Source organism: Cuculus canorus, chromosome 3, assembly GCF_017976375.1.
Source record: "Cuculus canorus isolate bCucCan1 chromosome 3, bCucCan1.pri, whole genome shotgun sequence".
Classification (NCBI taxonomy): Eukaryota; Metazoa; Chordata; class Aves; order Cuculiformes; family Cuculidae; genus Cuculus; species Cuculus canorus.
The window spans coordinates 66,502,159-66,529,865 of NC_071403.1; the positions used below are offsets into that span (position 1 = coordinate 66,502,159).

The 27,707-nt window shown below is 64.2% G+C and overlaps 2 protein-coding genes across 15 annotated transcripts; both read left to right on the forward strand.

Moving 5' to 3' along the window:
* Nucleotides 1-19,552, forward strand: CAD (carbamoyl-phosphate synthetase 2, aspartate transcarbamylase, and dihydroorotase). 4 transcript variants are annotated; one of them, XM_054062750.1, is made up of 45 exons: nt 1-188; nt 355-494; nt 2,259-2,388; nt 2,785-2,927; nt 3,273-3,414; nt 3,701-3,872; nt 4,375-4,560; nt 4,695-4,807; nt 5,044-5,189; nt 5,636-5,767; nt 6,080-6,313; nt 6,711-6,932; nt 7,241-7,429; nt 7,543-7,667; nt 7,744-7,877; nt 7,983-8,095; nt 8,183-8,433; nt 8,504-8,750; nt 8,856-8,954; nt 9,040-9,264; nt 9,347-9,529; nt 9,632-9,850; nt 9,946-10,113; nt 10,185-10,367; nt 10,449-10,553; nt 10,856-11,104; nt 11,788-11,869; nt 12,058-12,224; nt 12,332-12,496; nt 12,577-12,708; nt 12,791-12,992; nt 13,423-13,613; nt 13,704-13,844; nt 13,938-14,033; nt 14,106-14,247; nt 14,375-14,422; nt 15,110-15,154; nt 15,236-15,390; nt 15,514-15,588; nt 15,697-15,909; nt 16,258-16,383; nt 17,018-17,173; nt 17,259-17,360; nt 17,453-17,547; nt 19,348-19,550. In XM_054062750.1, the coding sequence occupies exons 1-45, from the start codon at nt 107-109 to the stop codon at nt 19,448-19,450; spliced, it is 6,768 nt and encodes a 2,255-aa protein (XP_053918725.1). In that variant the 5' UTR covers nt 1-106; the 3' UTR covers nt 19,451-19,550. The 4 variants fall into 4 exon arrangements, with proteins under 4 accessions (XP_053918725.1, XP_053918723.1, XP_053918726.1 ...); XM_054062748.1 differs by having other exon boundaries at nt 7,983-8,433; nt 19,348-19,552; XM_054062751.1 differs by lacking the exon at nt 14,375-14,422 and having other exon boundaries at nt 19,348-19,549.
* On the forward strand, nt 19,446-27,631 carry MPV17 (mitochondrial inner membrane protein MPV17). Of its 11 annotated transcripts, none has more exons than XM_054062757.1 (7): nt 19,450-19,643; nt 23,634-23,749; nt 24,375-24,476; nt 25,004-25,099; nt 26,531-26,650; nt 26,811-26,863; nt 26,938-27,625. In XM_054062757.1, exons 1-7 carry the CDS (start codon nt 19,571-19,573, stop codon nt 27,005-27,007), a joined length of 630 nt encoding a protein of 209 aa, XP_053918732.1. In that variant the 5' UTR covers nt 19,450-19,570; the 3' UTR covers nt 27,008-27,625. The 11 variants fall into 11 exon arrangements, with proteins under 11 accessions (XP_053918729.1, XP_053918733.1, XP_053918732.1 ...); XM_054062760.1 differs by having other exon boundaries at nt 19,485-19,643; nt 26,618-26,650; nt 26,938-27,460; XM_054062761.1 differs by having other exon boundaries at nt 19,488-19,643; nt 24,384-24,476; nt 26,618-26,650; nt 26,938-27,455.
* Nucleotides 27,632-27,707: the final 76 nt, after the last annotated feature.

The window sequence follows — 27,707 nt, forward strand, 5'->3', positions numbered from 1 at the left end:
CGGATCCTCCCGCGCTGCCGCCGCCGCGCCTCACACACTCCCCCGCATCCTCCCCCACCCCCGGTCGCCGCCGCCGCGGAGCCGCCGGAGCGCACGTGGAGCCGCCATGGGCCGCTTGGTGCTGCAGGACGGGACGGTGCTCCGGGGCCGCCCCTTCGGGGCCGCCGGGGCCGCCGCCGGGGAAGTCGGTGGGTACGGGGGGAGAGGGGGATGGGGACCGGGAACGGGGACCGGGAGGGAGTCCGGGGTTAGGGGGCGGGGATGGGCCGGGATGGGGACCGGGATGGATCGGGATGGGATCCGGGATGGGGGATGAATGTGGGGGTCCCGGTGCGAGTGTTGCCGCCCCCGCAGTGTTCCAGACCGGCATGGTGGGGTACCCCGAGGCGCTCACCGACCCCTCTTACGAGGCTCAGATCCTTGTGCTCACCTACCCCCTCGTCGGGAACTACGGGGTCCCGCGGGACGAGACCGACCCCTTCGGCCTCAGCAGGGTGAGCGGGGGGGAGGCTGTGGGGCGGGCTGTGGGGCGGGCAGCACTGCAGGCTGTGGAGCGTGGGGCAGGCTGTGGGGTAGACGGTGGACCATGGGGCGGGCTGTAGGGCAGATGGCAAGGCGTGGGGCAGGCTGTGGGGTATGGGGCAGGCAGCAGTCTGTAGAGAGGGCTATAGGACGAGCAGTGGGGCAGGCAGTGATGGGGGCTCTGGGGCATGTGGCAGTGCAGGCCGTGGGACAGACTGTGGGGCAGGCTATGGGGCAGACAGTGGGGCGTGGGGCAGGCTGTGGGGTATGGGACAGGCAGCAGTGTGTAGAGAGCACTATAGGGCAAGAGGTTTGCAGGGCAGGCCATAGGGCAGGCAGCGGCGTGGGGCAGGCAGTGGAGCAGGACAGGCAGCAGTCTGCAGAGCGAGGAGCAGTGTGCCCACGGGGCAGGCAGCAGGGTGTGGGACAGGCCGTGGGGCGGGCGGCGGTTTGTGGGGCAGGCAGTGATGCCTGGGGCAGCACCTCCTGCGCTGGTGCCAACCGCAGCTGCTGCTGGCGGGCGCGTGGCTGGGTGGGGTGGCAAAGGGTGCCAGGGCAGGGAGTGACAGGCGACAACATGTTTGACCCCGGTGCTGTGGGGCTCAGAGCCAGCGCTGCGGATGCTCCCGGAAAGGTTTGACCCCAGTGTCATGGGGCTCGGAGCCAGCTCTCCGGGAGCTCCCAGTGCTCTGGGGCTCGGAGCCAGCCCTGCGGGTGCTCCCGGGAAGGTTTGGCTCCAGCGCTGTGGGGCTCAGGGTGCTCCCGGGAAGGTTTGACCTCAGTGTCGTGGTGCTCGGAGCCAGCACTCCGGGCGCTCCCAGAAAGGTTTGACCCCAGTGCCATGGGGCTCAGAGACAGCACTGCGGGTGCTGCCAAGCGCTGTGGGGATCGGAGCCAGCAGTGGGGCTCAGGGTGCTCCCAGGAAGGTTTGGACCCAGTGCTGTGGGGCTCAGTTTGCTTCCAGGAGGAGAAAGGTGCTGGTGGGGGGAGACCCCCGAGTGCTGGGGCTGGAGTGCTGTCACATTTGGGGTACAGGGGCTGTGTCTGTCCCCGATGGGGCAGGTGGGGGTCCCAGCCCCCCAGGATGAGGCAGGATGGGGGAGGGCAGAGCTGGGGGAAGGGCCAGGACCCTTTCCAGCCCCGTGGCCTGGGGCAGAGTCCAGGGCCCTGCAGCCACCTGGGCCTCCCTGCTCCTCGTCCCAGCCCCGGGGTCCATCCTGTGTGGCTCCTTCACAGCCCTGGAGTCTGTCCTGTGCAGCCCAGGAGCCCCAGCCCTGCTGTCCCTGTCGCAGCCCTCTCTGGGCCAAGGGTACGGGGATCCCTGCTGCACCCCCAGCCCCTGTTCCTGGCCAGCAGAGCCCCCATCCCATGGGTCAGGATGCCCCGATGTGTTCAGGGCTCCCCGGTGACGCTGTGCCCAGCGGGAGCAGGGCTTCCCTGTGTGTCATCCCACGCTGCAGCTGTGCTGAGCTCAGGGTCCCGCGGTGTGGCCATACCAGCCCCTGGGTTGGGGGCCACGGTCCAGAGGTATGGGTACCCCATCCTGGGGATCCCTGAGCTGGTGTCTCAGCTGGACCAAGCCTCAGCATGCAGGGCTGGGTGTGGGGACAGTGGTGGTTGATCCTGTGCTGTGGGCAGGGATGGGGTCCTTGTCCCCCGGGGGTCCCCCTAGGATGCCGGGGGCTTCTCCTGGGCTGGCAGCCCCCTGCCCGCCCTGCTGACCCCTGGCCCCACAGTGGTTCGAGTCCAGCAGGATCCACGTGGCCGCGCTGGTGGTGGGCGAGTGTTCGGAGACTCCGAGCCACTGGAGCGCCTCCCGCTCCCTTGACCAGTGGCTGAAGGAGCACAACATCCCCGGGCTGCAAGGTGAGACTGGGGGGGACTGGAGGGTCGGGGTAGGAGCTAGGGGATGGCTTTGGGGGTCTGGTGGGCAACTCTGGGGGGCTGCGACCGGAACCCTCTCTGTGCTGGGATTTGCCACCCCAGGAGCCGGCTCTTAGTTGGCGGTTGGGGGTGACGATGCTGCTGGGGCCTGGGGTCCTGGTCAAGGTGGGAAGGATCTGGGGGTCCCAGTCGGGGTGGGACAGGGCCACACAGTCCTAGTGGGATGGTTCTGCAGGATCCTACTCTGGGTATGGATCCTACTCTGGGATGGATCCATGGGGTCCCAGATGGGATGGATCTGTAGGGTCTTGGTTTGAGTAGACCTGTAGGGTCCCGAGTGGGGCAGGTCTGTGGGGTGCTGAGTCCCGGCGTGTGCAGGCATAGACACACGGGCACTGACGAAGAAGCTGCGTGAGGAGGGGTCTCTGCTGGGGAAGCTGCTGCCCGATGGGACCCCCGAGAGCAGCGTCCCCTTCGAGGACCCCAACACAAGACACCTGGTGCAGGAAGTGTCACTCAAGGTGGGCCTGGGGGTTGGGGGTCTGGGGGGGCTGTTGCTGGGCTAGGGTGAGCTGGGGTGACAATGGTGGACGTGGTTGAAGGGCTGGCACTGGGTCGGGGGCATTCGGTGGAGCTGGGGGGGGCTGGAGAGGCTGGAGGCATGAGGGGGTTGGGGGGCTGGCATTGGAATGGGGGGCGATTCTTAGTGGAGGAAGGGGGGGACCCGGGATGGGATGATGGTGGGGGTCCTTGGTGGGGCAGTGGAGGTGGAACTGGGAGGCAGCTGGGGCTGGGGACCCCTTGCCATGGGGTGGAGGGTCCCACCTGGTGGTCCGGGATGACCCATGTTCCCAATCACCCCGCAGAGCCCTCGTGTATTCAACCCTGGGGGGTCACTGCGTGTCACGGCCCTCGACTGTGGCCTCAAGAGCAACCAAGTGCGGTGCCTGTGCCAGCGCGGCGCCACCGTCACTGTGGTGCCCTGGGACCACGTGCTGGATCCCATAGGTGAGCAGGGGGCTCAGCACCAGGGATGGGAGGGGCTGGATGGGTCCCATGGGTGGGCAGGGGGCTCAGCACTGTGGGACAGACTCTGGATGGGACCCTGCAGGGGTTGGGACTCAGCACTGTGGGTCAGCGTGCCCCGATGGGACCCTGCAGGATCCATGGGGTCTAGGGATCCTTGCTCCCCCTGGGCTGGGGTTTGTGGGGTCAGGGTGCCCCGCTGGGACCCCACTGTGGGTCTGGGGTCCCGGAGATCCCCACTCTGACCCCCACTGCGCGCTTGGTGCAGATTTCGACGCGCTGTTTGTCAGCAATGGCCCCGGGGACCCCCAGCTGTGCGAGGCGACCGTGTCCAGGCTTCGCCGGGTGCTGGATGCGCCGCAGCCCAAGCCGGTGTTCGGGATCTGCCTGGGCCACCAGCTGCTCGCCCTGGCCATCGGCGCCCGCACCTACAAGATGAAGTGAGGCGGGGACTGGGGTCCTTGTAGGGGCCCGGGTCCAGTGTCAGGGTCACTGTTGGGGTCCAGGATCACCATGGGGATTTCGGGTCTGGGATCAAGGTCCCTGTGAGAGTCGAGTCAAGGTCCGGGATCAATCGTGGGTGTCTGAGGTGGGGGCGTACCTGCAGCAGTCTGAGGTCAAAGTCCTCATTGAGGTCTCCATGAGGGTCTGGAGTTAAGGGTCTCCATGGGGTTCTGGGGTCAGGATCCCTGTGAGGGTCCGGAGTCACCATGGGGGGCTGGAGTCATTGTGGGCATCAAGGGTTGGAGTTTCCTTGGGAGCCTGGGGTTGGGGTCACTGTGGGGGGCTTGGGTCAGGGTCCCTATGGAAATCTGGAGTCCCCATGGGGTTCAAGGGTTGGGTTCACCATGAGGGTTTGGGGTTGGCATCACTGTGGGATCCAGAGTGGGAGTCTCTGCAGGGATTTGAGGTCAGGGTCACCGTAGGATGCTGTGCCTGCAGGTATGGGAACCGTGGTCACAACCAGCCGTGTCTGCACGAGGAGTCACGGCGCTGCTTCATGACGGCGCAGAACCATGGCTTCGCGGTGGAGGCGAGCAGCCTGCCGCGCGGCTGGGCCCCGCTCTTCACTAATGCCAACGATGGCTCCAATGAGGGCATCGTCCATGAGCACAGGCCCTTCTTCAGGTGGGCAGGGGACTGCATGGGGTGGGCAGAGGGGCTGAAACACGGGGACTGGAGGTGTCAGAGGGCTGCTGGGGGGTGGGACGGGTGTGGTGGCCACCGTGGGTCCCTGCCCCACTGCCCCATGCCCCCCACAGTGTCCAGTTCCACCCCGAACACCGTGCTGGCCCCACGGATCTCGAGGGGCTCTTTGATGTCTTCATCGAGACAGCGAGGGACCTGCGAAGTGGAGACGGCAGCGGCCGCACCGGTGAGCGCAGCATGGGGAGGGACGGCAATGGCTGTGGGGCAGGGGCCGTGGCCAGTGCAGTGGGGGTTGGGGGCGGTGGGACAGGGGACACAGGCAGAGCTGTGGGGGACAGGGCTGTGCAGGGTGGGTGTGTGGGGACAGGGCTATGTAGGGGGTACATGTGCGGTAGGAGCTGTGGGGCCAGGGCTGGGGGGGAGGTCTATGTGCCTCAGCCCCATGGCCCCTGTGCTTCCCAGTGCGAGAGCGGCTGCACGCCTGGCTGACCCACGGCGCAGCACCGGCACGGGATCTGGATGTGGCGCGGCCACGCAAGGTGCTGATCCTGGGCTCGGGCGGGCTCTCCATCGGCCAAGCCGGCGAGTTCGACTACTCAGGGTCACAGGTGAGAGGTGGGAGGCACCCCGGGGGTGGCAGTGGGGTCCCTGAGAGGGCAGTGGGGTGATGGGTGGGGGGCAATGGAGGTCCCTAGAGAGACCCTGGGTGGGGAGCAGTGGCAGGGGTCCCTGGGGTGGCAATGAAGGTCTCTGGGGGGGATTGATGGGGGTCGTTGGGGAGACTGTGGTGGGGATCCCTCGAGGTGGCAATGAAGGTCCCTGGGAGGGTGATGGTGGAGGTCCCCAGCAGGTCCCAAGAGGGCAGTGGGGGGTGGTCCCTAAAGCAAATGGGGTCCCTGGGGCGATGAAGATCTGCGAGGGGGGCAGTGAGAGGGTCCCACGGTGGGGGCATTGGGGGCACTGGGGGTCCCTAGGTCAGTGTGGAGGTGGTTCTGTGAGTGTCCTGGGAAGGGATGTGGGTTCCAGGGGTTTGTGACACTGTCCCCCTCCCCAGGCCATCAAGGCACTGAAGGAAGAGCACGTCCAGACAGTGCTGATCAACCCCAACATTGCAACGGTGCAGACGTCAAAGGGGCTGGCGGACAGGGTCTACTTCCTGCCCATCACCCCCCAGTACGTCACCCAGGTGAGAGCCACGGCACGGGGGTGGGGGGGTTCACCTGGAGCATGAAATGGGGGTGGGGGGCATGGGGACAGTGGGTCTTTGGGACTGGAGGATGAGAAATGGGGCTGGGGGCTGCCCAGAGGTGGGGGGGAGAGCCAGGACTGCCATGGGTCCCTGCCCTGTGGGTGCAGTGGCTGCTATGGGTCCCCACCCAATGGGTTTGGTGGCTGCCACATCACTCCTGCCCCATGGATGTGGTAGCTGCTGTGGGTCCCCACCCCATGGGCTTGGTGGCCACCGCATCCCCCCTACCCCACGGCACATGCCCTTCAGGTGATCCGGAACGAGCGCCCCGATGGTGTGCTGCTGACGTTTGGTGGGCAGACGGCGCTCAACTGTGGTGTGGAGCTGCAGAAGGCGGGCGTGCTGGAACGGTACAACGTGCGTGTGCTCGGCACCCCCGTCGCCTCCATCGAGATGACGGAGGACCGCAAGGTCTTCGTTGAGAAGATGGAGGAGATCGGCGAGCACGTGGCACCTAGCGAGGCTGCCGCCTCCCTGGAGCAGGTCTGGTGGGATGGGAGGCAGCTCCTGGGCAGGGTGTTGTCCTCTCTCGGGGCAGGATGGGGGGCAGCACTGTGCGTGTGATGGGGCAGGATGGGAGTGGCTCCGGGGCAGAGTGCTGTGCCCGCTGGTGCAGGGATGGGGGAGGATGGGGGCTGGGATAGGAGGCAGCTTTGGGGGTCAGGATGGGGCAGGATGAGGGGCAGGATGTGGTGTAGGCTGGGGGTCAGTGTGGGAGAGGCTTGATCAGGATGGAGGCAGCTCTGGGAGTGGGGTGGGTGACAGGATGTGGGGCAGCTCCCAGGCAGGATGGGGCAAGATGAGGGGCAGGATGTGGGGAAGCTTCTGACAGATGCTGTCATCCCCTGAGCTCCCACAGTGACGCTGTTTCTCCCCGCAGGCACTGGCAGCAGCAGAGCGGTTGGGGTACCCGGTGCTGGTGCGCTCAGCTTACGCGCTGGGGGGCCTGGGCTCTGGCTTCGCCAGCAACCGGGAGGAATTGGTGGCACTGGTGAGCCAGGCGTTCGCCCACACCTCTCAGGTCCTGGTGGATAAGTCCCTCAAGGGCTGGAAAGAGATTGAGTACGAGGTGGTGCGGGACGCCTACGACAATTGTGTTGCGGTACGGGGGGACCCTGGGCTCAGGAGGGCTGGGGTTGTGGGGTTGGGATCTCCCACGGGACCCCAGCCCCATGGATTTCTCCCCCATCCATGGGGCGAGTTGCTGGTCACTGCACCACCTGAGCTGGATCCTCTGCTCCTGGGGGTTCTGGGGCTCCTGCTTAAGCCATTGCCATGCCAGGAGCCTCCTGGGGAGGCAAGGAGGGGTTGGGAGCCTGAAGGGGATCCAGACAGAGCATTTGGGATTGCTCACGGGTGGGATATGGAGTCCAGGCCTCCCTCAGCCTGTGGTGCCCCCCATGTTTCCAGGTGTGCAACATGGAGAACCTGGACCCGCTGGGCATCCACACGGGAGAGTCCATTGTGGTGGCACCCAGCCAGACCCTCAACGACACAGAGTACTTCCTGCTGCGCCGCACAGCTGTCAAGGTGGTTCGGCACCTGGGCATCGTCGGCGAGTGCAACATTCAGTTCGCCCTCAACCCAGAATCAGAGCAGGTGAGCATGCCACCACCTGCCCCTGGTTGTGGCCACCGGTGCCGTGCCGAGCACCGGCACCTGGTCTCGTGCTGCACATCCACATCCCGCACTGCTAACCCTGCTGCCCACAGTACTACATCATCGAGGTGAACGCCCGGCTCTCCCGCAGCTCCGCACTGGCCAGCAAAGCTACCGGCTACCCACTGGCCTACGTGGCTGCCAAGCTGGCCTTGGGCATCCCCCTGCCCATCCTCAGGTATCGGCACCACCGCGGCATGGGATCGGCACTGGCCTGGTGCTGCTGTGGCCGCTGAGTCCCGTTCCCTCACCAGGAACTCGGTCACCAACTCCACAACGGCCAACTTTGAGCCCAGCCTGGACTACTGTGTCGTGAAGATCCCCCGCTGGGACCTCAGCAAGTTCCTGCGCGTCAGCACCAAGATCGGCAGCTCCATGAAGAGCGTGGGTGAGTGTGATGCCGCCGGCAGTGTGGATGAGTGTGGGGTGGACGGGCAGTGCAGTGGGCATCACGGTGGGTGCCAGATCCGGCCGCTCACCACACCATCCGCAGGGGAGGTCATGGCCATCGGCAGGAACTTCGAGGAGGCTTTCCAGAAGGCGCTGAGGATGGTGGATGAAAACTGCGTTGGCTTTGACCACACGGTGAAGCCTGTGTCGGATGTGGTGAGCACTGGGGTCTGGGGTGAGGTCTGTGCTGGCAGTGCGGTCCTGGGGAGGTTCCTGGCCCCGCTCACCGCACTGGCCTGGCAGGAGCTGGAGACACCGACGGACAAGCGGATCTTTGTGCTGGCGGCTGCGCTGCGCGCCGGCTACTCCATAGAGCGGCTCTACGAGCTGACCAAGATCGACCGCTGGTTCCTGCACAAGATGAAGAATATCACGGACCATGCGGCACTGCTGGAGTCATACCGTGAGGAGCAGAGCACCATGCCGCCTGCCGTGCTCCAGCGCGCAAAGCAGCTCGGCTTCTCTGACAAGCAGGTGGCCCAGGCCGTGCTCAGGTAACGTTGGGTGGGGGCGGCCTCCTGCTGAGCCCCTGCCCCAGTCCTGGTGCTCACCATCCCACCGCAGCACCGAGCTGGCCGTGCGGAAGATGCGGCGTGACCTGCAGATCCTGCCGGTGGTGAAGCAGATCGACACGGTGGCAGCGGAGTGGCCGGCACAGACCAACTACCTGTATCTGACCTACAACGGTACCGAGCATGACCTGGCCTTCCACGAGCCCCACGTCATGGTCATTGGCTCCGGCGTCTACCGCATCGGCAGCAGCGTTGAGTTCGACTGGTGCGCTGTCGGCTGCATCCAAGAGCTGCGCAAGGTCAGCTGGGCCCTGGCACCAAATGGGGTGGGTGTTCCCAGCCAGAGGATGAGTCTGGGTGTCACCGGGGACCCTCAGCCTCACCATGTCCCACTGCCCCAGTAGATGGGCTTCAAGACGATCATGGTGAACTACAACCCGGAGACAGTGAGCACTGACTATGATATGTGTGACCGCCTCTACTTTGACGAGATCTCCTTTGAGGTGAGCAGGGCTGGGGTCCTGAGCACCATGGGGCTGGGAGCGGCTGCAGTGGCCCCCTCACAGCCATTTCTCCATGGTGGCTCAGGTGGTTATGGACATCTACGAGCTGGAGAACCCTGAGGGTGTGATCCTGTCCATGGGCGGGCAGCTGCCCAACAACATAGCCATGGCCCTGCACCGGCAGCAGTGCCGCATCCTGGGCACCTCCCCAGAGGCCATTGACTCTGCTGAGAACCGCTTCAAGTTCTCCCGCCTGCTCGATTCCATCGGCATCAGCCAGCCGCTCTGGAAGGAACTCTCCGACATGGAGGTGCGGGGCCGGGGCCGGTGACTGGGCTGCCCTGGGGCTCCAGTGCTCGGTGCATGCCCTGAGCGTGCTGGCTTTCCCGCAGTCAGCCAAGCAGTTCTGCTGCAAGGTTGGGTACCCCTGCGTCGTGCGCCCCTCCTATGTGCTGAGCGGCGCCGCCATGAATGTCGCCTACTCGGACAGCGACCTGGAGAAGTTCCTGAGCAACGCCGTGGCCGTCTCCAAGGAGCAGCCCGTCGTCATCTCCAAGTTCATCCAGGAAGCCAAGGTCCATCCGGGAGGCTGCTCCAGCCCCAGGGCATCCCTGCTCCCTGTGAGAGTCCCAGCCCCTGGTGCCAGTGACGGGCTGTGACTTTGTTCCTGCTCACAGGAGATCGACGTGGATGCAGTGGCCTGTGACGGCGTGGTGGTGGCCATCGCCATCTCGGAGCACGTGGAGAATGCTGGGGTGCACTCGGGCGATGCCACACTGGTGACGCCCCCCCAGGACATCACCCCTAAGACACTGGAGCGTATCAAGGCCATCGTCCATGCTGTCGGGCAGGAGCTGCAGGTCACCGGGCCCTTCAACCTGCAGCTCATTGCCAAGGTACCCAATTGGGGGCCCACGCCAGACTGGCACGGTGCCGGCAGGAGGACATCTTGCGGTCCCCAGTGAGCCTGACACTGTCCACTTTCCCCCAGGATGACCAGCTGAAGGTGATCGAATGCAACGTCCGGGTCTCCCGCTCCTTCCCCTTTGTCTCCAAGACCCTGGGAGTGGACCTGGTGGCTTTGGCCACCCAGGTGATCATGGGCGAGGATGTGGAGCCTGTGGGGCTGATGACAGGCACGGGCATCGTGGGTGTCAAGGTGAATGCAGGTTGTGGGGGCTGGGCTGGGGCACAAGGCCAGGCGGCCCCTGAACCCCCCGTGTCCTTCAGGTGCCCCAGTTCTCCTTCTCGCGCCTGGCAGGCGCTGATGTGGTGCTGGGTGTGGAGATGACCAGCACGGGTGAGGTGGCCTGCTTTGGCGAGAACCGCTGCGAGGCATACCTGAAGGCCATGCTCAGCACCGGCTTCAAGATCCCCAAGAAGAACATCCTGCTGACCATCGGCAGCTACAAGGTGCGTGGCGTGGGGGTTGGGGGTCAGGGTGGAGTCTGGGGTCCCCCGTCCGCTCACTGTCCAAACCTGGCATCGTTGCAGAACAAGAGTGAGCTGCTGCCCACAGTGCGGACCCTGGAAAGCCTCGGCTACAAGCTGTATGCCAGCCTGGGCACAGCTGACTTCTACACCGAGCATGGCATCAAGGTCGGGGCTGGGGGTCCCGGAGAGGCAGGGGCTGAGATCCCGCAGGGGACAAGGGCTGGGGTCCTACTGGGGGTCAGGGCTGGGGGTCCTGGAGGATCTGGAGGCTTGGAGGGTCAGGAAGGGCTGGGGGTTCTGGAGGATCTGAGGCCTTGGAGGGTCAGGAAGGGCTAGGGTCGCAGAGGGGCTAGGAATGGGGGTTCTGGAGGATCTGGGGGTTTGAAGGGGCTTGAAGGGCTGGGTCTGGGGTCCCAGAGGGGTTGGGGTGCTGGGGGCTGTGGTCACTGACAGTGCTGGTGCCACAGGTGATGGCTGTGGACTGGCATTTTGAGGAGGCGGATGGCAGCGAGGTGGGTACACGGGAGACACAGCGCAGCATCCTGGACTACCTGGCTGAGAACCACTTCGAGATGGTCATCAACCTCTCAATGCGCAACTCGGGCGGCCGCCGGCTCTCCTCCTTCGTCACCAAGGGCTACCGCACGCGGCGCCTGGCCGTTGACTACTCCGTGCCACTCATCATTGACATCAAGTGCACCAAGCTCTTCGTGGAGGTGGGCATGACCATGGAGGCTGCACCTTGAATCCTGGGTTCAGTTCTGTGCCTCTCACCCCAAGAAAGCCCTTGAGGGACTGGAGACCCTGGAGAAGGGTCTGGAGCCCAGGGGTTCTGGGAGTGGCTGAGGGCCCTGGGACTGTTTAGCCTGGAGAAGAGGAGGCTGAGGGGAGACCTCATCACTCTCTGCAGCTCCAGGAAAGGAGGTTGGAATGAGCTGGGTGCTGTTTTTTTCTCCCAAGGGATGAGACAAGAGGAAACGGCCTCAAGTTGCCCCGGGAGAGGTTTAGATTGGATACTGGGAGCAATAAAGGGATTGTCAGTCCCTGGCAGAGGCTGCCCGCGGCAGTGGCGGAGTCCACATCCCTGTAGGGGTTTAAATCCTTGTGGCCATAACACTTTGGGCCATGGTTTGGTTAGCACAGTGGGATCAGACTGACAGGTGGACTGGATGAGCTTGGAGGGGTTTTCCAGCCTCAATGATTCTGTGATTTTATGTGGGTGATAGCGAGAGCAAAGCAGGATGGAGAAGGAGAGTCCAGCTGTGGGTGGTGTGGGATGGGCAATGCTGGGGTTGGGGAGAGGAGGTCGTTTATGGGGTGTGGCTTGGGCAGACACCCTCATCCCGGCCCCGTGCACCCCTGGGAGCCGGGTCCTGCCTCACAGCTGCCATCTCTGCAGGCGCTGGGCCAGATCGGGGCAGCCCCCCCACTGAAGATGCACGTGGACTGCATGACGTCCCAGAAACTCATCCGTCTGCCAGGTAGGTGGGAATGGGACCATGGTGGGGCCAGGGGCTCTGAGGGTGCAGCACTTAGTCGGGGCAGCACTGGGGGCTCAGGGGGTGCAGCACAGAGTTGGGGAAGCACCGAAGCACCGGGAGCTGGGCCAGGGGCTGCCCCAGATTCCTCATGGCTGGAGGTCCTGTGCTGATGCTGCCATGTTCCGCAGGCCTCATAGATGTCCACGTCCACCTCCGTGAGCCAGGCGGCACCCACAAGGAGGACTTTGCATCAGGCACAGCGGCCGCACTGGCTGGCGGCATCACCATGGTGTGCTCCATGCCCAACACCAATCCCACCATCACTGACGCTGCCTCCTTTGCGCTGGCACAGAAGGTGGGGGGCTGCCCGGTGTGGTGCCCACGTCCTCTCCCCAAGTGCTATGGTGCCTCCTGGGGTCCAATCACTGCCTTGGCGTGGCACCCACTGCTTTTCATCCATAGCTTGCTGAGGCTGGTGCCCGCTGTGACTTCGCCCTCTTCCTGGGCGCTTCCTCGGAGAATGCTGGCTCATTGGGTGCCCTGGCCGGTGCAGCCGCGGGGCTCAAGATGTATCTGAATGACACCTTCTCCAGCCTGCGCATGGATGATGTGTCACTGTGGATGGAGGTGAGTGCAGCCAGCGGGGGCTGGCTTGGGGCTGGATTTGGCTCCTGGCACTGATGCCCACTGGCCCCATTCTCCCCCAGCACTTCGAGCACTGGCCGCGGCACCTGCCTGTGGTGGCCCATGCGGAGCGGCAGACGGTTGCCGCCATCCTGATGGTGGCCCAGCTGTACCAGCAGCCTGTGCACATCTGCCACGTGGCTCGCAAGGAGGAGGTGAGTGGTATGGGGGGCTGCGGACCCTGGTGTGGGGCACGGGGCCATTTGGAGCCACCCCTCACCCTTACCGTTCCTCCAGATCCTGCTCATCAAGGCTGCAAAGCAGAAGGGGATCCCAGTGACATGTGAAGTGGCCCCACATCACCTCTTCCTGTGCCGTGATGACGTGGGGCGCCTTGGGGAGGGCCGAGCGGCCGTGCGTCCGGAGCTGGGCACCCGCCAGGACCTGGAGGCGCTCTGGGAGAATATGGACACTATTGACTGCTTTGCCACAGACCACGGTGAGCCCTGGTGTGGGATGGCAGTGGGTCCCACAGTGACCTACTGAGAGCTGGGATTCAGCCTGGAGAACAGGAGGCTCCAGGAAGACCTTAGAGTAGCTTCCAGTACTGAAAGGGGCTCCAGGATAGCTGGGGAGGGACTTTTGATCAGGGAGTGCAGGGACACAATGAGGGGGAACAGTTTGAAGCTGAGGGGAGATTGAGATGAGATCTCAGGAATAAATGTTTTCCTGTGAGGGTGGGGAGGCCCTGGGCCAGGTTGCCCAGAGAAGTGGTGGCTGCCCCATTCCTTGGGGTGTTGAAGGCCAGGTTGGATGGGGCTTTGAGCAGCCTGATCCAGTGGGAGGTGTCCCTGCCTATGGCACAAGGGTTGGAACTGGATGTGCTTTAAGATCCCTTCCAACCCAAACCATCCTATGATTCCATGCAGCACCCCACACACTGGAGGAGAAGCAGGGACCAGAGCCACCCCCTGGCTACCCTGGCCTGGAGACACTGCTGCCACTGCTGCTGACAGCTGTGTCTGAGGGGCGGCTCTCGGTGGAGGACATAGTGCAACGCCTCTACGAGAACCCCCGAAAGATCTTTGGGCTTCCAGCACAAGAGGACACTTATGTGGAGGTGAGTCCAGGCCCCGCAAACCCTGCGTCCAGCCCGGATCCAGCCCCATCCCTGGCCCAGGGGGCTCCCTCTGACCTGGTGTCATGGCAGGTGGACCTGGAGCACGAGTGGGTCATTCCCAGCCACACAGCCTTCTCCAAGGCCGGCTGGACACCCTTCGAGGGGATGAAGGTGAAGGGCACGGTGCGGAGGGTGGTTCTACGCGGGGAAGTTGCCTATATCGACGGGCAGGTAAGGCCCCAGGTCCTCTACCCCTTTCATCCAGAGGTCCCCCCACATTTCTGGGGTCCACCAGCACTGACTTCATCACTCCCATGGCTGCAGGTGCTGGTGCCCCCCGGCTATGGGCAGGATGTGAAGAAATGGCCCTCAGCTTCTGTGCTGGCACCACACGTGGCCCCAGCCAAGGAGACGGTGAAGGTACCAGAGTGCATGGGGCTGGGAGGGGGCATCCCTGCCCCGCCCTGGCTCCAGCTCAGCCTCTCCTTGCAGACCCCCGAGCGGCCCCGGCATGTGGTGGCCAGCGAGACGCTGCGCGGCCGAGCCTCCAGCCCACGCCGGGTTGGCACTGTGGGTGATGGGCGCTTCCACCTCCCACCCCGCATCCACCATGCCTCCGACCCCGGGCTGCCAGGTTAGGGGGGTGCACGGCGCAGCACAGCCAAGCACAGGGGGTGGGCAGCAGAGTGGGCAGCGAGCGTGCCGGGGCTGGGGCCGCGACGTGGCGGCCCCGCTGACGCCGGCCCTTGTGTCCTGTTCAGCGTTCCAGAGGCTGGGAGCCACGCACCGCCCGGGCGCCCGAGGCACCGGTAATGTCGTGGGGACACTCACGCAATGAGTCGCGGCCGTACTAATGGCACCAACCGCAGCCAATGAGTGCATCCCCTCCCCCAGGTGCCACGCTGGCCCAGGGCTGCATGTGCTGGCCCGGCATGGGCACCATTCCACACCCGGCACTGGTACAGGGCACAGCGGCACCCATCTGCTCGCTTTGGCCCCAGCCTGCACGGCACCTCGGGGACCCCTCACCTGCCAATGTGATTGGGGTTGCGTCTAATTGGGGTCTGTGGGGTGCACGGGGAGTGATGCACTGGGGCTTGGAGCTCCAGTCTCAGTGTGCCCATGGCCCTGGCATTCCTGTCTCTGGGTGCCTGTGATCCTGATGCTCCTATCTCTGGTTGGTCATAGTCCCGGTGCTTCAGTCTCGGGGTGGTTGTGGCACCGGCACTCCTCTCTCAGGGTGCCTGTGGTCCTGGTGCTCCAGTCTCAGGGTGCCTATGGCCCTGGCATTCCCATCTCCAAGTGGCCCAGGCATTCCTGTCTCTGGGTGGCCGTGGTCCTGGTGCTCCCATTTCGGGGTTGCCACAGCTCCGGTTTTGGGCACATAGTGCTTCTACTTGGTGCTGTGAGCGCACCAGCAGCACCTCGGGAGATTGAGGCCCGTGTGCCGCAGCCACTCACGCCCCTAACGCTGCTGCTCCCCTCTCCCACCGCAGCTGAGGACACCCGGGACAAGGCCGGCAGGAAGGCGGCAGAGGCAGGTGAGTCCCCGGCTATGGGCGGGCGCACTGGGCTCCGTGGGCTCCCACGCACAAGGGCTGACTGGCCACTCTCTGTCACAGATCCAGCTGCCATCCAGGATGGCTACTCCTACCCGCTGGGCCCTCTCCCACGCCAGGCGTCCCCCCAGCGCACGCCCCACTTCCAGACCTCGCCACTGCTGCACCCCCTGGTCGGGCAGCATGTCCTCTCTGCCCAGCAGTTCTCCAAGGAGCAGGTACGTGGGTGCTGAGGGCTGTGGGCACTGGGATGGGCATGGGGGCTGTGCCCAGAGGGGCTTGGTGGCCCTGGCTGCGTCCCAGCATGGCACTCACCCCGGCTGAGCCCCCACTCCCCACAGATGTCACATCTATTCAACGTGGCGCACACACTGCGCATGCTGGTGCAGAAGGAGCGGAGCCTGGACATCCTCAAGGTGAGCCGGGCCCGGTGCGGCCATGTGGCACCCCGAGCCCCCTGAGTGAGCCCGGTGCCGGGCATGGATGCCCCGAGGCTGCCCACAGTGACGCCGTGGCTCCCTCAGGGCAAGGTGATGGCGTCCATGTTCTACGAGGTGAGCACGCGCACCAGCAGCTCCTTCGCGGCGGCCATGAGCCGGCTGGGCGGCTCCGTCCTCACCTTCTCGGAGGCCACGTCCTCGGTGCAGAAGGGCGAGTCACTGGCTGACTCCGTGCAGACCATGTGCTGCTACGCCGACGTGCTGGTGCTACGGCACCCCCAGCCGGGCGCCGTCGAGGTGAGCGGGGCTGAGCACCAGGGCTGCATCCTGCCCCGAGGGCAGGGATGGTGACCTGCACTATGGGGCAGGGCCTTGTTCCCCTGGTGGGGCTGGGGGCTGCATCGTGCCCCAGCGGTGGGGATGGCGGTCTGTGCTATGGGGCAGGGCCCTGTTCCCCTGGGGGGGGCTGCATCCTGCCATGATGGCATCAGGGACCTTGCCGCATGGTGGTGATGCTGACCTGTGCTATGGGGCAGGGCTGTGCTCCCTTAGGGGGCAGATGTAGCGGGGACAGGACTTGACTCCTGCCCTGGCAGGGCTGGCGGGGCCTCATCCTGCTGGTGCTGATGCCGCCTTTGCTCCTAGCTGGCCGCCAAGCACTGCCGCAAGCCAGTGATCAACGCAGGGGACGGGGTGGGCGAGCACCCCACGCAGGCGCTGCTGGACATCTTCACCATCCGTGAGGAGCTGGGCACTGTCAACGGCATGACGGTGAGCGGCACACAGCGCAGGGCTGTTCCTTCTTGCACAGCACTGGGGTGTGGGACCTGGGGGCTCCACCACCACACGTGTGGATGATGCTTCCAGGGCAGAGAGCCCAGGACAAACGGGAGCACTGGGAATCGCCAGCTGCATGGGGCTGAGCAGGGACAAGGGCTGGGTTTGGCATCCAGGGAACGGCAGACACGGGTGACATAGAATGGAGTCATGGAATCGTTGCAGTTGGAAAAGCCCTCCAAGCTCATCCAGTCCAACCACCACAGCAACCAAACTGTGCCTCTTCCACAGGTTCTTTAAACCCTTCCAGGGATGGGGACTCCACTACTGCCCTGCACAGCCTCTGCCAGGGCTTCACCACTCTTTCTGTGAAGGAATAGTTCATAATCACCATCCCTGTCCCCACCACCTGCACTGCCATCATCACCATTATCGTTATCATCACCACCACCATGCCCCATTGCCATCCCCATCCCTGGAAGTGTTGAAGGCCAGGTTGGATGGGGCTTGGAGGACCCTGATCCTGTGGGAGGTGTCCCTGCCCATGGCAGAGGGTTGGAACTGGATGAGTTTGAGGTCCATGGGTTTGGGTTCCGTGGTTCCACGTCTCTTTGCCATCTCTCCCCAGATCACCATGGTGGGTGACCTGAAGCACGGCCGCACGGTGCACTCGCTGGCACGCCTGCTCACGCAATACCGTGTCAACCTGCGCTACGTCACGCCCCCGGGCCTGCAAATGCCCCCTGACATCACCGCCTTTGTGGCCTCCAAGGGCATCGAGCAGGTGAGCAGGTGGGGTGGGAGGGAGTCTGGGGCTCTGTGCCCCCCGACCTGGCCCCTGCTTACGCTGCTGCCATCCCCATCATCAGGAGGAGTTTGGGAGCATTGAGGAGGCGCTGCCGGACACAGATGTGCTCTACATGACTCGCATCCAGAAGGAGCGTTTCCGCCTGGCTGAGGAGTATGAGGCCGTGAGTAAAGGGGGGGGGGGTGGGACCCCCAAGTGCGGGTGGGGGCTACAGGGGCTCCCCCGCTCAGGGCTGACCCCCCTTGCACCCCCCAGTGCTTCGGGCAGTTCATTCTCACACCCCACATCATGACCCGCGCCAAGGAGAAGATGGTGGTGATGCACCCGCTGCCTCGCGTCAACGAGATCAGGTGGGGGGGCTTGGGGGGCTGAAGGAGCTGGGGGGGCTCAGGGGTGCTTGGCAGGTCTTGGGAAGGCTGAAGGATGCTGAGGGGGCGATTTGGGGATGGAGGGCTTGGGATGCTGGGGGTTGTTTGGGGGGGATGGGTTGCTTGGGGGGCACTGAATGCTGCTGTTGGGGGCTCAGGTGGGGACAACGGGCTCAGAGAGGATGGAGGATGCTGGGGGGAGGGGTGCTCAGGGAGAGTTGGGGGTGTTTTGGGGGCAGCTATGATAGTCCTGGGGTGATGGGGGTCATGGAGTGATGGGAGGGGGCTCTGAGGGACAAGGGGCTGTGCTGTACCGGGTGGGGGGTGCAAAGGGGGCTAGGGGCAGCTCTAAAGCAGCTGTAAAGGGACTGGGGTAGGTCGGGGGGGGACTCTGGGAGACTGGGGGCTGTGCAGGGTAGTTCTGGAGTGATTTTGGGGGGACTCTGGGGAGCTCAGGGCTGTGCAGGATAGTTTTGGAATGATTTTGGGGGGACTCTGGGGGACTCAAGGCTGTGCTTGGGAGGGAGGACTCAAGGTGGGTCAGGAGGGGCTGGGGGCTGTGCTGGGGGGGAACTTGGGAGGGGGCTGAAGAGCTGGGAGCTGTGCTGGTGGCGGGGGCTCAGCAGCATTCCTAAAGGGAATTTAGGGAATTTCTTTAGGGAATTCCTAAAGAGGGCTGCAGTTTGCTGGGAGGGGTGTGGTGTGCTGGGAGGGGCTTGGGGAGACGGTGTGCTGGGGGGTGCTTTAGGGGGGACGGTGTGCTGGGGGGGGCTGGCTGCAGGCTGCTGGATGCAAGGGCAGCTGGGGGGGGGGGTCTGGGGGACTGAGGGCTGCACTGGGGGGTTGTGGGGCTCTGGAGGAGCCAGGGGCTGCAGGTTGTTGGGTGGGAATTTTGGAGTGGAGTGGGGCACTGAGAGGCTGCAATTTGTGGGGGGGAGCTGTGGGGGTCTCTGGGGCTGAGGGGGGCTCCGAGGGTCGGGGGGCTGCAGTTTGCTGGATAGGGGGGATGGTTGTGGGGATAGATCGCTGGGTGCGGGGGGGGGCACTCTGGAGGGGCTGCAGTTTGCTGGGGGAGGGGTCTAGGGGGGTTCTGGAGGGCTGGAGGGGCTCTGGAGGGGGTGGGGGCTGCAGTTTGCTGGGTGAGGAGGCTCCAGGAGGGGCTCTGAGGGGCTGCAGTTTTCTGGGTAGGGGGGAGCTGTGGCGATCTCTGGGGGCTGTGGCAGGGGCTCTGGAGGGGCTGCAGTTTGCTAAATAGGGGGTGGCTGTGGGGATGAATCTTTGGGTGCTGGAAAAGGGTGCTTTGGAGGGGCTGCAGTTTGCTGGGTGAGGGGGCTGTGGGGATGAATCTTTGGGTGCTGGAAAAGGGTGCTTTGGAGGGGCTGCAGTTTGCTGGGTGAGGGGGCTGTGGGGATGAATCTTTGGGTGCTGGAAAAGGGTGCTTTGGAGGGGCTGCAGTTTGCTGGGTGAGGGGGCTGTGGGGATCTCGGTGCTGGAGGGGGTTCTGGAGGGGCTGGGTGCTGCAGTGTTCTGGGTGAGGGGGCTCTGAGCGGGCTGGAGCTGCAGGTTGCTGGGGGGGGAGTTGGGGGGCTCTGGGGGGGGAGTTGGGGGGCTCTGGAGGGGGTGTCGGGTGCTGAGGAGGGCTCTGGAGGGGCTGGGGGCCCTAGTGTGCTGAGTGAGGGGGCTCTGAGAGGGCTGCAGGTTGCTGGGGGGAGAGCGGGAGAGGGCTCTGGGGGGGCCGTGGCGGTCCCTGGGCCGGGGCCGCCTCTGACGCCCCCCCCGCAGCGCGGCGGTGGACTCGGACCCGCGCGCCGCGTATTTCCGGCAGGCGGAGAACGGGATGTACATTCGCATGGCGCTGCTGGCCACTGTGCTGGGCCGCTTCTGAGCAATAAACGGGGCTGCGCACGCCGACACCGACGAGCGGGTGCTGCGTCATCGCCGCTCGACGGCTTCGCGAGCGGCGCTGTTGGCGTGACGTCATGAGTGAGCGCCGCGCGCTGCGGCCATGGCGGCGTCGTGGGGGCGCTGGGCCCGGCTGCTCCGCTGGCGGCGCGGGGCGGCGCAGGCGGTTACCGCCGGTAAGGGCCGCGCCGGGACCGCCTGACCCACAGCCCCCTCCCCTAGTCCCGCGTGACCCACAACCCCCCCCTTATACCCCCCCTGGCCCACAGCCCCCCCCTTATACCCCCCCTGGCCCACAGCCCCCCCCTCATAGCAACTCATAACTCACAGCACCTGTATACCCCCCAGTGACCCACAGCCCTATGTGACCCCCCAGCTCACTGTAGCTCCTGCTTCCCTCGAGCCCTCCCATGCTGCAGCCCCCAGGAGCGGACTACAGCCCCCAGGAAGGGACTGCAGCCCTGCTCTCCCTGGGAGCCCATAGAACTGCCCCCAAAGCACCCCCCGAGACCCTGTCTGTGCCCAGCACATCACAGCCCTCATCCCTCCCAGCCCCTGTTCCCCAGCATCAGAGCTGCCCTAGAGCCCCACCCACGCCTCGAGAGTCCCCCACTCTGCATAGCATGGCCCTGAGCTCCTCTGTGCCGTGCATCCCACCACATGTCCTACAGCGTGAAGGGCCCTGTCTTCACTCCAGGCTCAGGAGCTCAGTGGTGTGGGGCTGCACCAGGCCTGGAAGGGCTCACAAGGGGTTGTGGGGAGGCACAGACACGGAGACCCTTCCTGCAGCTCTGGGAGTCATCCCAAAACACGGAGGAGGCTGTTTGGGATCTGGGGCTAGGGGGTACAGTGCCCCGTGGGCTCAAGTCCCCTCTCCCTGCACCGTAAAGCCTCCTCTGCTCTCTTAAGTTCTCCCCACCAGTCGTGCTGCTCGCACAGAACCAGTGCAGGAGGCTGGAAAACCTAGTGGTGGGGGCCAGGGTCGAAGCTGGGGCAGGGGGGGCTCAGCTATGGGTGCAGTCGCCGGCCTTGCTGCCTGTAGGATGGCGGCTTGCGTCCAGGAGACTGCTAGGCTGTTCCTGCTGTTATTTTGAGCTGATATGATGGAATCTGATGCCTGGCACCCGCAGCACTGCCAGGCTGCAAATCCACCCTGGCGTTCGTGGAGAGCAGCCAAAGTGGAGCTGGGAGCCTCTTCCCTCTGTCACCGGCTGAGTGCAGCCACAGCTCTGGGCTTCAGCTCTGACAGTTGCTTCTTCCCATCAGAAGTGGCCCTGCAGTCCCTCAGTTCCTTGGGCACCCCTGGGCCCTTCCCATGGGGATGCACAGCTGCATTGGATGTGGTTCCTGTGGCCATGGAGAGGTTCAAAAATCCTGGTCTCCATCCCAGTCTCCACTGGCTGCTTTGGAGCCACCAGAGCTGCTGTTATCCCAGATCCCAGCCTCCACTGGTTGCTTGGGAGCTGCCCTTCCCAGGCAGAATGGAGCTGCCAGCTGTGCCAGGTCAGGGCTTGTTGCCAGCCACTGTCAGTGCTGGTGATTTCCTCTGTGCCACCTGCGGAATCACTGCCCCGTTGGGTTTTGCCTCCTGCATCCTAGGCTTCAGGCCAGGAATGCAGCCGGGCTCCGGCACAGCAGGCAGCACGTGTCCGTGGCAGCGACCTGGCTGTCCTTGAGCTCCCACTGTGCTGAAGCCACTGGCTGCCAACTGGGAAAGCCACAGGGAATGCAGATAGAGCGACCTGATTAGGTCTGGGTGCGTTCCAAAGGCCTTGGGATCAGCCAGGCCTCCCCGCCATCTCTGTCCTCCCCAGTTTGCTCCATCACCCCCTGGCCCTTTGCCCGGAGCCTTCAGCACTGAATGTGGCTGCTGGCTGCAGTTTTTCTATGAGCTCCGTACCCAGGGATCCCACCTATGCTTGGTGGGAATGGTGCCTGTGGGGAGCTGGCATCTAGCACCTCTTCCATGCCAGTCTATGCTCCCTCGTGTCCCCCAAGGATGTACTGCCGTGGGCCCGTGGGCTGTTGGTGGCCCCTTGGCCATCACAGAGGATGTGATTCTCAGGGCAGGAGAACCTCAGCTCTGCAAGGGCTGCACTTGCCGGCGTGGGCAATGGAGGCAGCGATGCAAGGATGGCCAGGAGCATGGCAACTCCGTAAGGATGCAGAGAACCAGCCAGCCTCAGCTCTGCTGGGATGTGTCCAGCCTGGCTGGCCAAGGCTGGAGCCCCGCTCCTGGGCTGCATCCAGGCTCTGCCAGCCATCACAGCTGTGCTGGGCCAGGTCCTGACCCTGCCTGCAGGATCGCAGTGCCCATGCTGCGGCCATGGTCCATGGTGAGGGGCTGGGAGCCAGGCCTGTGCCTCTTCCCTTGTGTGTGCCAGCTGGGAATGGTGTGATCTGGTTGGAAGCACTGGGGAGGCAGCAGAGCCAAAGTCTGCAGCTGGGACCTGCTCCAATGGGGCTGTTCCAGAGGGATCACAGAATCCCTAGGTTGGAGAAGACCTTTTGAGATCATCAAGTCCAATGGTACCTGTCCAGTACTAAAGCACCTCATCCACCTGTCTCTTAAACGCCTCCAGGGATGGGCAATCAACCACCTCGCCTCTGCCAGTGCCCAAGAACCCTTTCAGTGAAGAAATTTTTCCTAATGTCCAGTCTAAACCTCCTCTGGTGCAGCTTGAGGTGATTCCATCTCATCCTATCATTGTCACTTGGGTGGAGAGACCAGCACCCACCTTGCTACAACCTGCTTTCAGGCAGTTGTAGACAGCGATGAGGTCTCCCCTCAGCCTTCTCCAGGCTAAACAACCCCAGTTCCCTCAACTGCTCCTCCTAAGACTTGTTCTCCAGCCCCTTCCCCAGCTCCATTTCCCTTTTCTGGACACAAACACCAGGACCTCAGTGTCTTTCTTGTAATGAAAGGCCCAAAACTGAACCCAGGATTCGAGGTGCAGCCTCACCAGAGCCGAGTATGGGGGCAGAATCACTTCCCTGGTCCTGCTGGCCACAATGTTCATGATACAAGCCAGGATGATTGATCAGTGGTGCTGGAGAGATCCATGGGCTGGGAGAGATCCTTAGGCTGGGAGACATCAATGTGCCCAGAGGGATCAGTGGCTCTGGAGGGGAGGGAATGGGGGCCGCTTGGAGCATCCTTGACTGCCATGCGCTGGGACGCTGCCTGCGGAGACAGCACGGTCGGGACTGCCAGAAGCAGGGGGACACTGCTCTCCACGACGAGGGCTGTCTGGGATTCCAAGAGCAGAGGGGGATGGCAGCGGGGCTGGAGAGCTGCCTGGGAGCTGTCCGGGAGGAGCAGGGGAACGCAGCAGCCAAGGAAGGAGCGCTGGGCCAGCCAAGTTGCGTCGAAGAGGTCAGGGGTGCAGGATGGAGCAGAGCTGCCAGGGGCCACGCTGAGCTGCACTCCACAGGGCCGTACATGGCAGCGGGCATGGAAACACGGCCAAGAGTTGTGCTAGTGCCCGGCAGCAGCGAGGAGCCGGGGCTGAACCTGGCACTGGAGAGCCTCACCCGCCTGACCTGTGAGAGCCTCACCATGTTCCAGGGTGAAGAGTAGCATTCCAAGGAAGGGAATTGAAGTCAGAACATGGAATGCTTTGAGTGGGAAGGGACCTTAAAGCCCATCCAGTTCCACCCCCCTGCCATGGGCAGGGACATTTCCCACTGGATCAGGGTCCTCCAAACCTCATCCAGCCTGACCTTCAACACCTCCAGGAATGGGGCATCCCAGGAGCCAGCAGGGTTTGTGTGGTGCTTGGAGAGCACATGGCCTGGGCTTGGGAGGGGCTGCCCAGGCAGCATCTGAGTGGTCTCTGCCCCAAAAGCCCTGAGTGATGGATCAGCCAGGAGACGGTGCCACTGGGCACCATTCCAGCCAGGGACACTGCATCACCCTGAATGTGTTGTGGAGTCAGAATGGTTTGGGTCAGAAGAGACCTCAAAGCCCATCCAGTTCCACACCCTTGCCATGCATAGGGACATCACTCACTGGATCAGGTCCGAAGGCACTTGGCCATAGCAGGAAGGTTTGGTGCAGGCTGGGTTTGATGCAGCAGGGCCAGAGCAGGATCAGGCCCTTCCCGGGCAGTGGGCAGGGGGAGGCAGTGCTCACCCTGCACCCTGAATTGGGTGTGCCCTCGCAGGAACACTCATGGGAGCAGGTGATGTGATCGCGCAGCAGCTGGTGGAGCAGCGCGGGCTGCACGGCCACCAAGGCCACCGCACCCTGAAGATGATGGCGATCGGCTTCTGCTTTGTGGTGAGTGCCAGCACGCAGCAGGCACCAGACCCTGCCAGGCGTGGGGTGGATGGGATGGGGCGTTGTCACTACAGGGTGAGACCCTGATGCCAGGGTTTGGGCTTGGCTGTCCCAGTGCCACCTCCAGCATCCCCAGGCAGAATTGGGTCCCCTCGAGGAGGAGCGCTGTGTCCCTGTGCCAGACCCATGGTGTCCCTGCTGGCACTGTGGGATGGGATGGGGCCAGCAGCCTCTCTCCATGCAGCCATGCCCCTCCCTGGTGCCAGTGCCAGTCCTGGCAGAGGTTCTGTTGGCTGAAGAATGATTCCATACCCAAGGCTGCAATCATGCCCTGCCTCCTCCCCTCTGCACGGCGAGGCCAGGTTCTGATCCATTGGCTCCGGTGCTCTGGAGCAGGGTGGTGGGCCTTTCCTGTGCATGATTGGGCTGGATCCTGACCCATGGGCTCCAGTGATCCATGCAGGGTGCTGGACTTCCCTGTGCCTGGCAGGGTTGGATCCTGACCCATGGGCTCCAGTGCTCCATACATGGTGCTGAGCCTCCCTGAGCATGTCTGTGTGGCTGGCTCTGGGGACCCTCTCCCGCCCTGTAGCCCCAGACATCCAGACACTGCCCTCACCCCCAGCTCTGGCAGGGTCCCGTTGTGGGCGGTTGGTACCGGGTCTTGGATCGGCTCGTCCCGGGGAACACCAAAGTCGTTGCCGTGAAGAAGATGATGCTGGACCAGGTCAGTGCCGTGCCGGCCAGGGGGCTGCAGGGCGGTGGGCATGGGGGCGGCTTTTCAACCCCCTCCGAGAGTCTTGGGTGTTGAGTGGGAACTGGTGGCCAGGATCTGCCCCACGGAACCCAGCACTGCTCCATGCAGTACAGGGTCTGCCCCGTGGAGTCCAGGAGTGCTCCAGAGTCCAGGACCTGCTCCATGCAGTCCAGGACCTGCTCCGCAGAGTCCAGAATCTGCCCTGTAGAGTCCAGGACCTCCCCATGGAGTGCAGGATCTGCTCCATGAAGTCCAGGATTTGCCCCATGGAGTCCAGGACCTCCCTATGGATTCCAGGCCCTGCCCCTGGAGTGGCTGGGCTGCAGTGCCTGGCGCAGCGGGTAGGATATGTTGTGCCTGCTGGCCATGCCGCAGGAGCCACAGGGATCCCCACATTCCCTCTGCACTGTGCCCCCTTGCCAGCCCTCACTCCACACTGTGGGCCCAGCTCCGGGCACCGCAGTTCCCTGGTACCAGCCCGAACTCCTCCCTGGCAGGGGGGCTTCGCGCCCTGCTTCCTCGGCTGCTTCCTCACCATCACGGGCGTGATGAACGGGCTCTCGGCAGAGGAGAACTGGGCCAAGATCCAGCAGGTACGTGCTGCTGCCCGGGGCACCGTTGGGCCATCAGCACCCAGGGCGCTGCTGCCTGCTCCCGTTTGTGCCTATGCCAGCTGCATGTCCCCAGCGCAGCCATCGCATGCCCGGCCTCGTGGCCTGGCCGCAGCCCTGTTGTGCCCCATGGCCCCAAGCCCTACTGAGGTCTGCCCCACTGCTGTGGGCCACAGAGCAGCTTTCCTGGCCCGGAGTCTGGGAGCGCTGCCAGCCTCAGTGCTGAGTGCCGGGGGCGCTGGGCACCCGGTGCTGTGGATGCCGGTGCCCGGGCTGCTCCCTGTCGCACAGCACCCACTGGGGCCAGGGCATCCAGTGCTTGGTGCCATCCTGCTCCCTGCATGCCATCCGCTCTGCCGGCTGAGGCTCTGGAGCCATTACCGAGCTGGCTCCCATCAGTGGGAGCTGCTGGAAACCAGTGCAAGGGCTGAGTCAGCGTGTCCAGAGCGTGAGTCAACAGCGAGCGGGTGACCACTGGCTGTGGATGTCGCACACCAGGATGGGCGTATGGCTTCCTGGGATACGCAGACCTGGTGCTGGGCCACCTGTGGCTGCTGGGGCTGAGTGAGGGGTCCCAGCTGGATCCTCTGCCGTGGCACTGGGAGCTGGGAAGCTGCATCAACCGTAGCTCTCCCTGGGGCATTGTCACCCCCGGGGCGCAGCCCAGGCTTCAGGCACTGCCTGCTGAGCGCGGAGCATGCCAGCTGAGACCTTTCTGCCCTTGTCCTGCCCTGGAGCACAGAAATGGTTGGACTTGATGATCTTAGAGGTCTTTTCCAACCTCAATGATTCTATGAGCAAATCCTTGAGGAGGATGGCATTCCCTCTTCCCCCTGGCTTCGCTGGAGCAGCAGCCAGGATCCAAGGGGTTTCAGACCCCCAAGGCACATACAGGCTGGTCCTGGTTGCATGCAGGCAGCGCCCTGAGTGCTCCCATCCCAGCTGCGTCTCGCCCAGGCAGTGGCATGTTTCCTGCACTCACTCCCACAGGGAGTCCTGCCAGGGCCTGAGCATGGCAGTGGGCAATTCCTGGGAGCGGGCTGGGGACTGGGCAGCAGAGCTGGCAGCCACCTTCACTCCTGGCTTGGGGTGCATCCGCCTCTCCCTATACAGAGGAGGCGTCAGCAGCGCATCCATCACCCCTGTGCCTGCTCTCCCAGTCCTGGGCTGCAGGCCAGCACCGGTTCGAGGCCGGACTCCTGGCTGAGTCACAGCCAGGCTGAGCGAGGGACTTGTCCCTGGCACGGCCATGGGTGCCGCACGGGGACAGGGCTGCACGTTGGGGCTCAGGGTGGCTGCCCCAGCTCAGTGCTCCTCTCCATCCCCGCCATCTCCATCCCTGCCCTCCTCATCCCTGCCCCTCTGCCTCCATGACCCTCTCCATCCCTGCCCTCTCCATCCCTGTGCCCACAGCAACTGGGTGGTCGCAGCAGCTTATTGCCACAGCAGCTAGGTGCCCGCAGGGCCGTCCTCCCTGCTCACATCCTCTCTTCTCCCCAGGACTATGTGGACGCCCTCCTGACCAACTACTGTGTAAGTGGCAGCCATGGGTGTGTCTGTCCCCACCGCCACACTGGCTGTGCCCCTGTCCTGCCCCTCTGTCCCTGTCCTTGGCCTTGGGAGCTGCACGGGCTCAGTTGGGCACCCTGAGTGCCAGCAGGGCTCCCTCAACGCTGTCTCCGTCTCTGCCCAGATCTGGCCACCAGTGCAAATCGCCAACTTCTACTTCGTCCCTCTGCAGCACAGGTACCAACACGGCCGTGGTGCTGGATCATGGCTCCAGGCACCTGCGGCTGTGACCCTGTCCCCTCTGTCCCCAGGCTGGCTGTTGTCCAGTGCGTTGCCATCATCTGGAACTGCTACCTCTCCTGGAAGGCAAATCGGATGTGAGGGGGCAGCCTGGGGCTGTGCCAAGTCCAGCACTGGCTGATGCCTGCGACTGCTCCAGTTCTGACACTGGCTGATGCCTGTGGCTGCTCCAGGTCCAGGACCAGTGGATGCCTGCGACTGCTCCAGACCCAGCACTAGCCATGCTGTAGGGCAGCTCTGCCCCTGGACGTACGACTCCATCCATGCTCACTCCTCTTCCCAACCCCTGGCCCCACACTCAGGGTGTTCCGGCTGCAGAGCAGTGGGTGCCAGAGCTGCTGCAGGCCCTGGGCCAGTGGTGCCGTGGGTCAGGTACTGCCCCACTCGGAGTGGGCTTGGATCTGTGTGTCCCACACCCACGGCTCCACAGCACCCACTCCCTCAGTTAGGTGGTGCTCCCTGCAGACACATTTCCCTGTTGCTCCACTGCAGAATGTCGAAGTACCCAATAAATCAGGTTTTCCCCTTGATTCCCATGGCCTCCACCCCATGCTGGGGGCTGTGCAGAAGTGGAATCAAGGCAACCATTCCTGCGCTCTCGGTGCTGCTGTTGACCCTCCTGTCCCCTTGGTGGGATGGGTGCCCAGCACGGCACCCCCAGCCCGCAGGGCAGAGCCACGGCTCCACTCTCTGCCTGTTACCCGAGGAGCTAAGCATGCAGCTGTGGTGCTGGATGGTGCATGGCACTGGGGCACCACGGTGCTGGGGGCTCGGGTTGCTG

Bases quoted from the DNA above. Each gene is read 5' to 3' on its own strand.
- CAD (XM_054062748.1), top strand. From the start codon at position 107: ATGGGCCGCTTGGTGCTGCAGGACGGGACGGTGCTCCGGGGCCGCCCC. The intron at 8,434-8,503 runs GTAACGTTGGGT...ATCCCACCGCAG, and splicing joins GTGGCCCAGGCCGTGCTCAG to CACCGAGCTGGCCGTGCGGA. The intron at 13,614-13,703 runs GTGAGTCCAGGC...GTGTCATGGCAG, and splicing joins AAGAGGACACTTATGTGGAG to GTGGACCTGGAGCACGAGTG.
- MPV17 (XM_054062754.1), top strand. From the start codon at position 19,571: ATGGCGGCGTCGTGGGGGCGCTGGGCCCGGCTGCTCCGCTGGCGGCGC. The intron at 19,644-23,633 runs GTAAGGGCCGCG...GTGCCCTCGCAG, and splicing joins GGCGCAGGCGGTTACCGCCG to GAACACTCATGGGAGCAGGT. The intron at 26,651-26,810 runs GTAAGTGGCAGC...GTCTCTGCCCAG, and splicing joins CCCTCCTGACCAACTACTGT to ATCTGGCCACCAGTGCAAAT.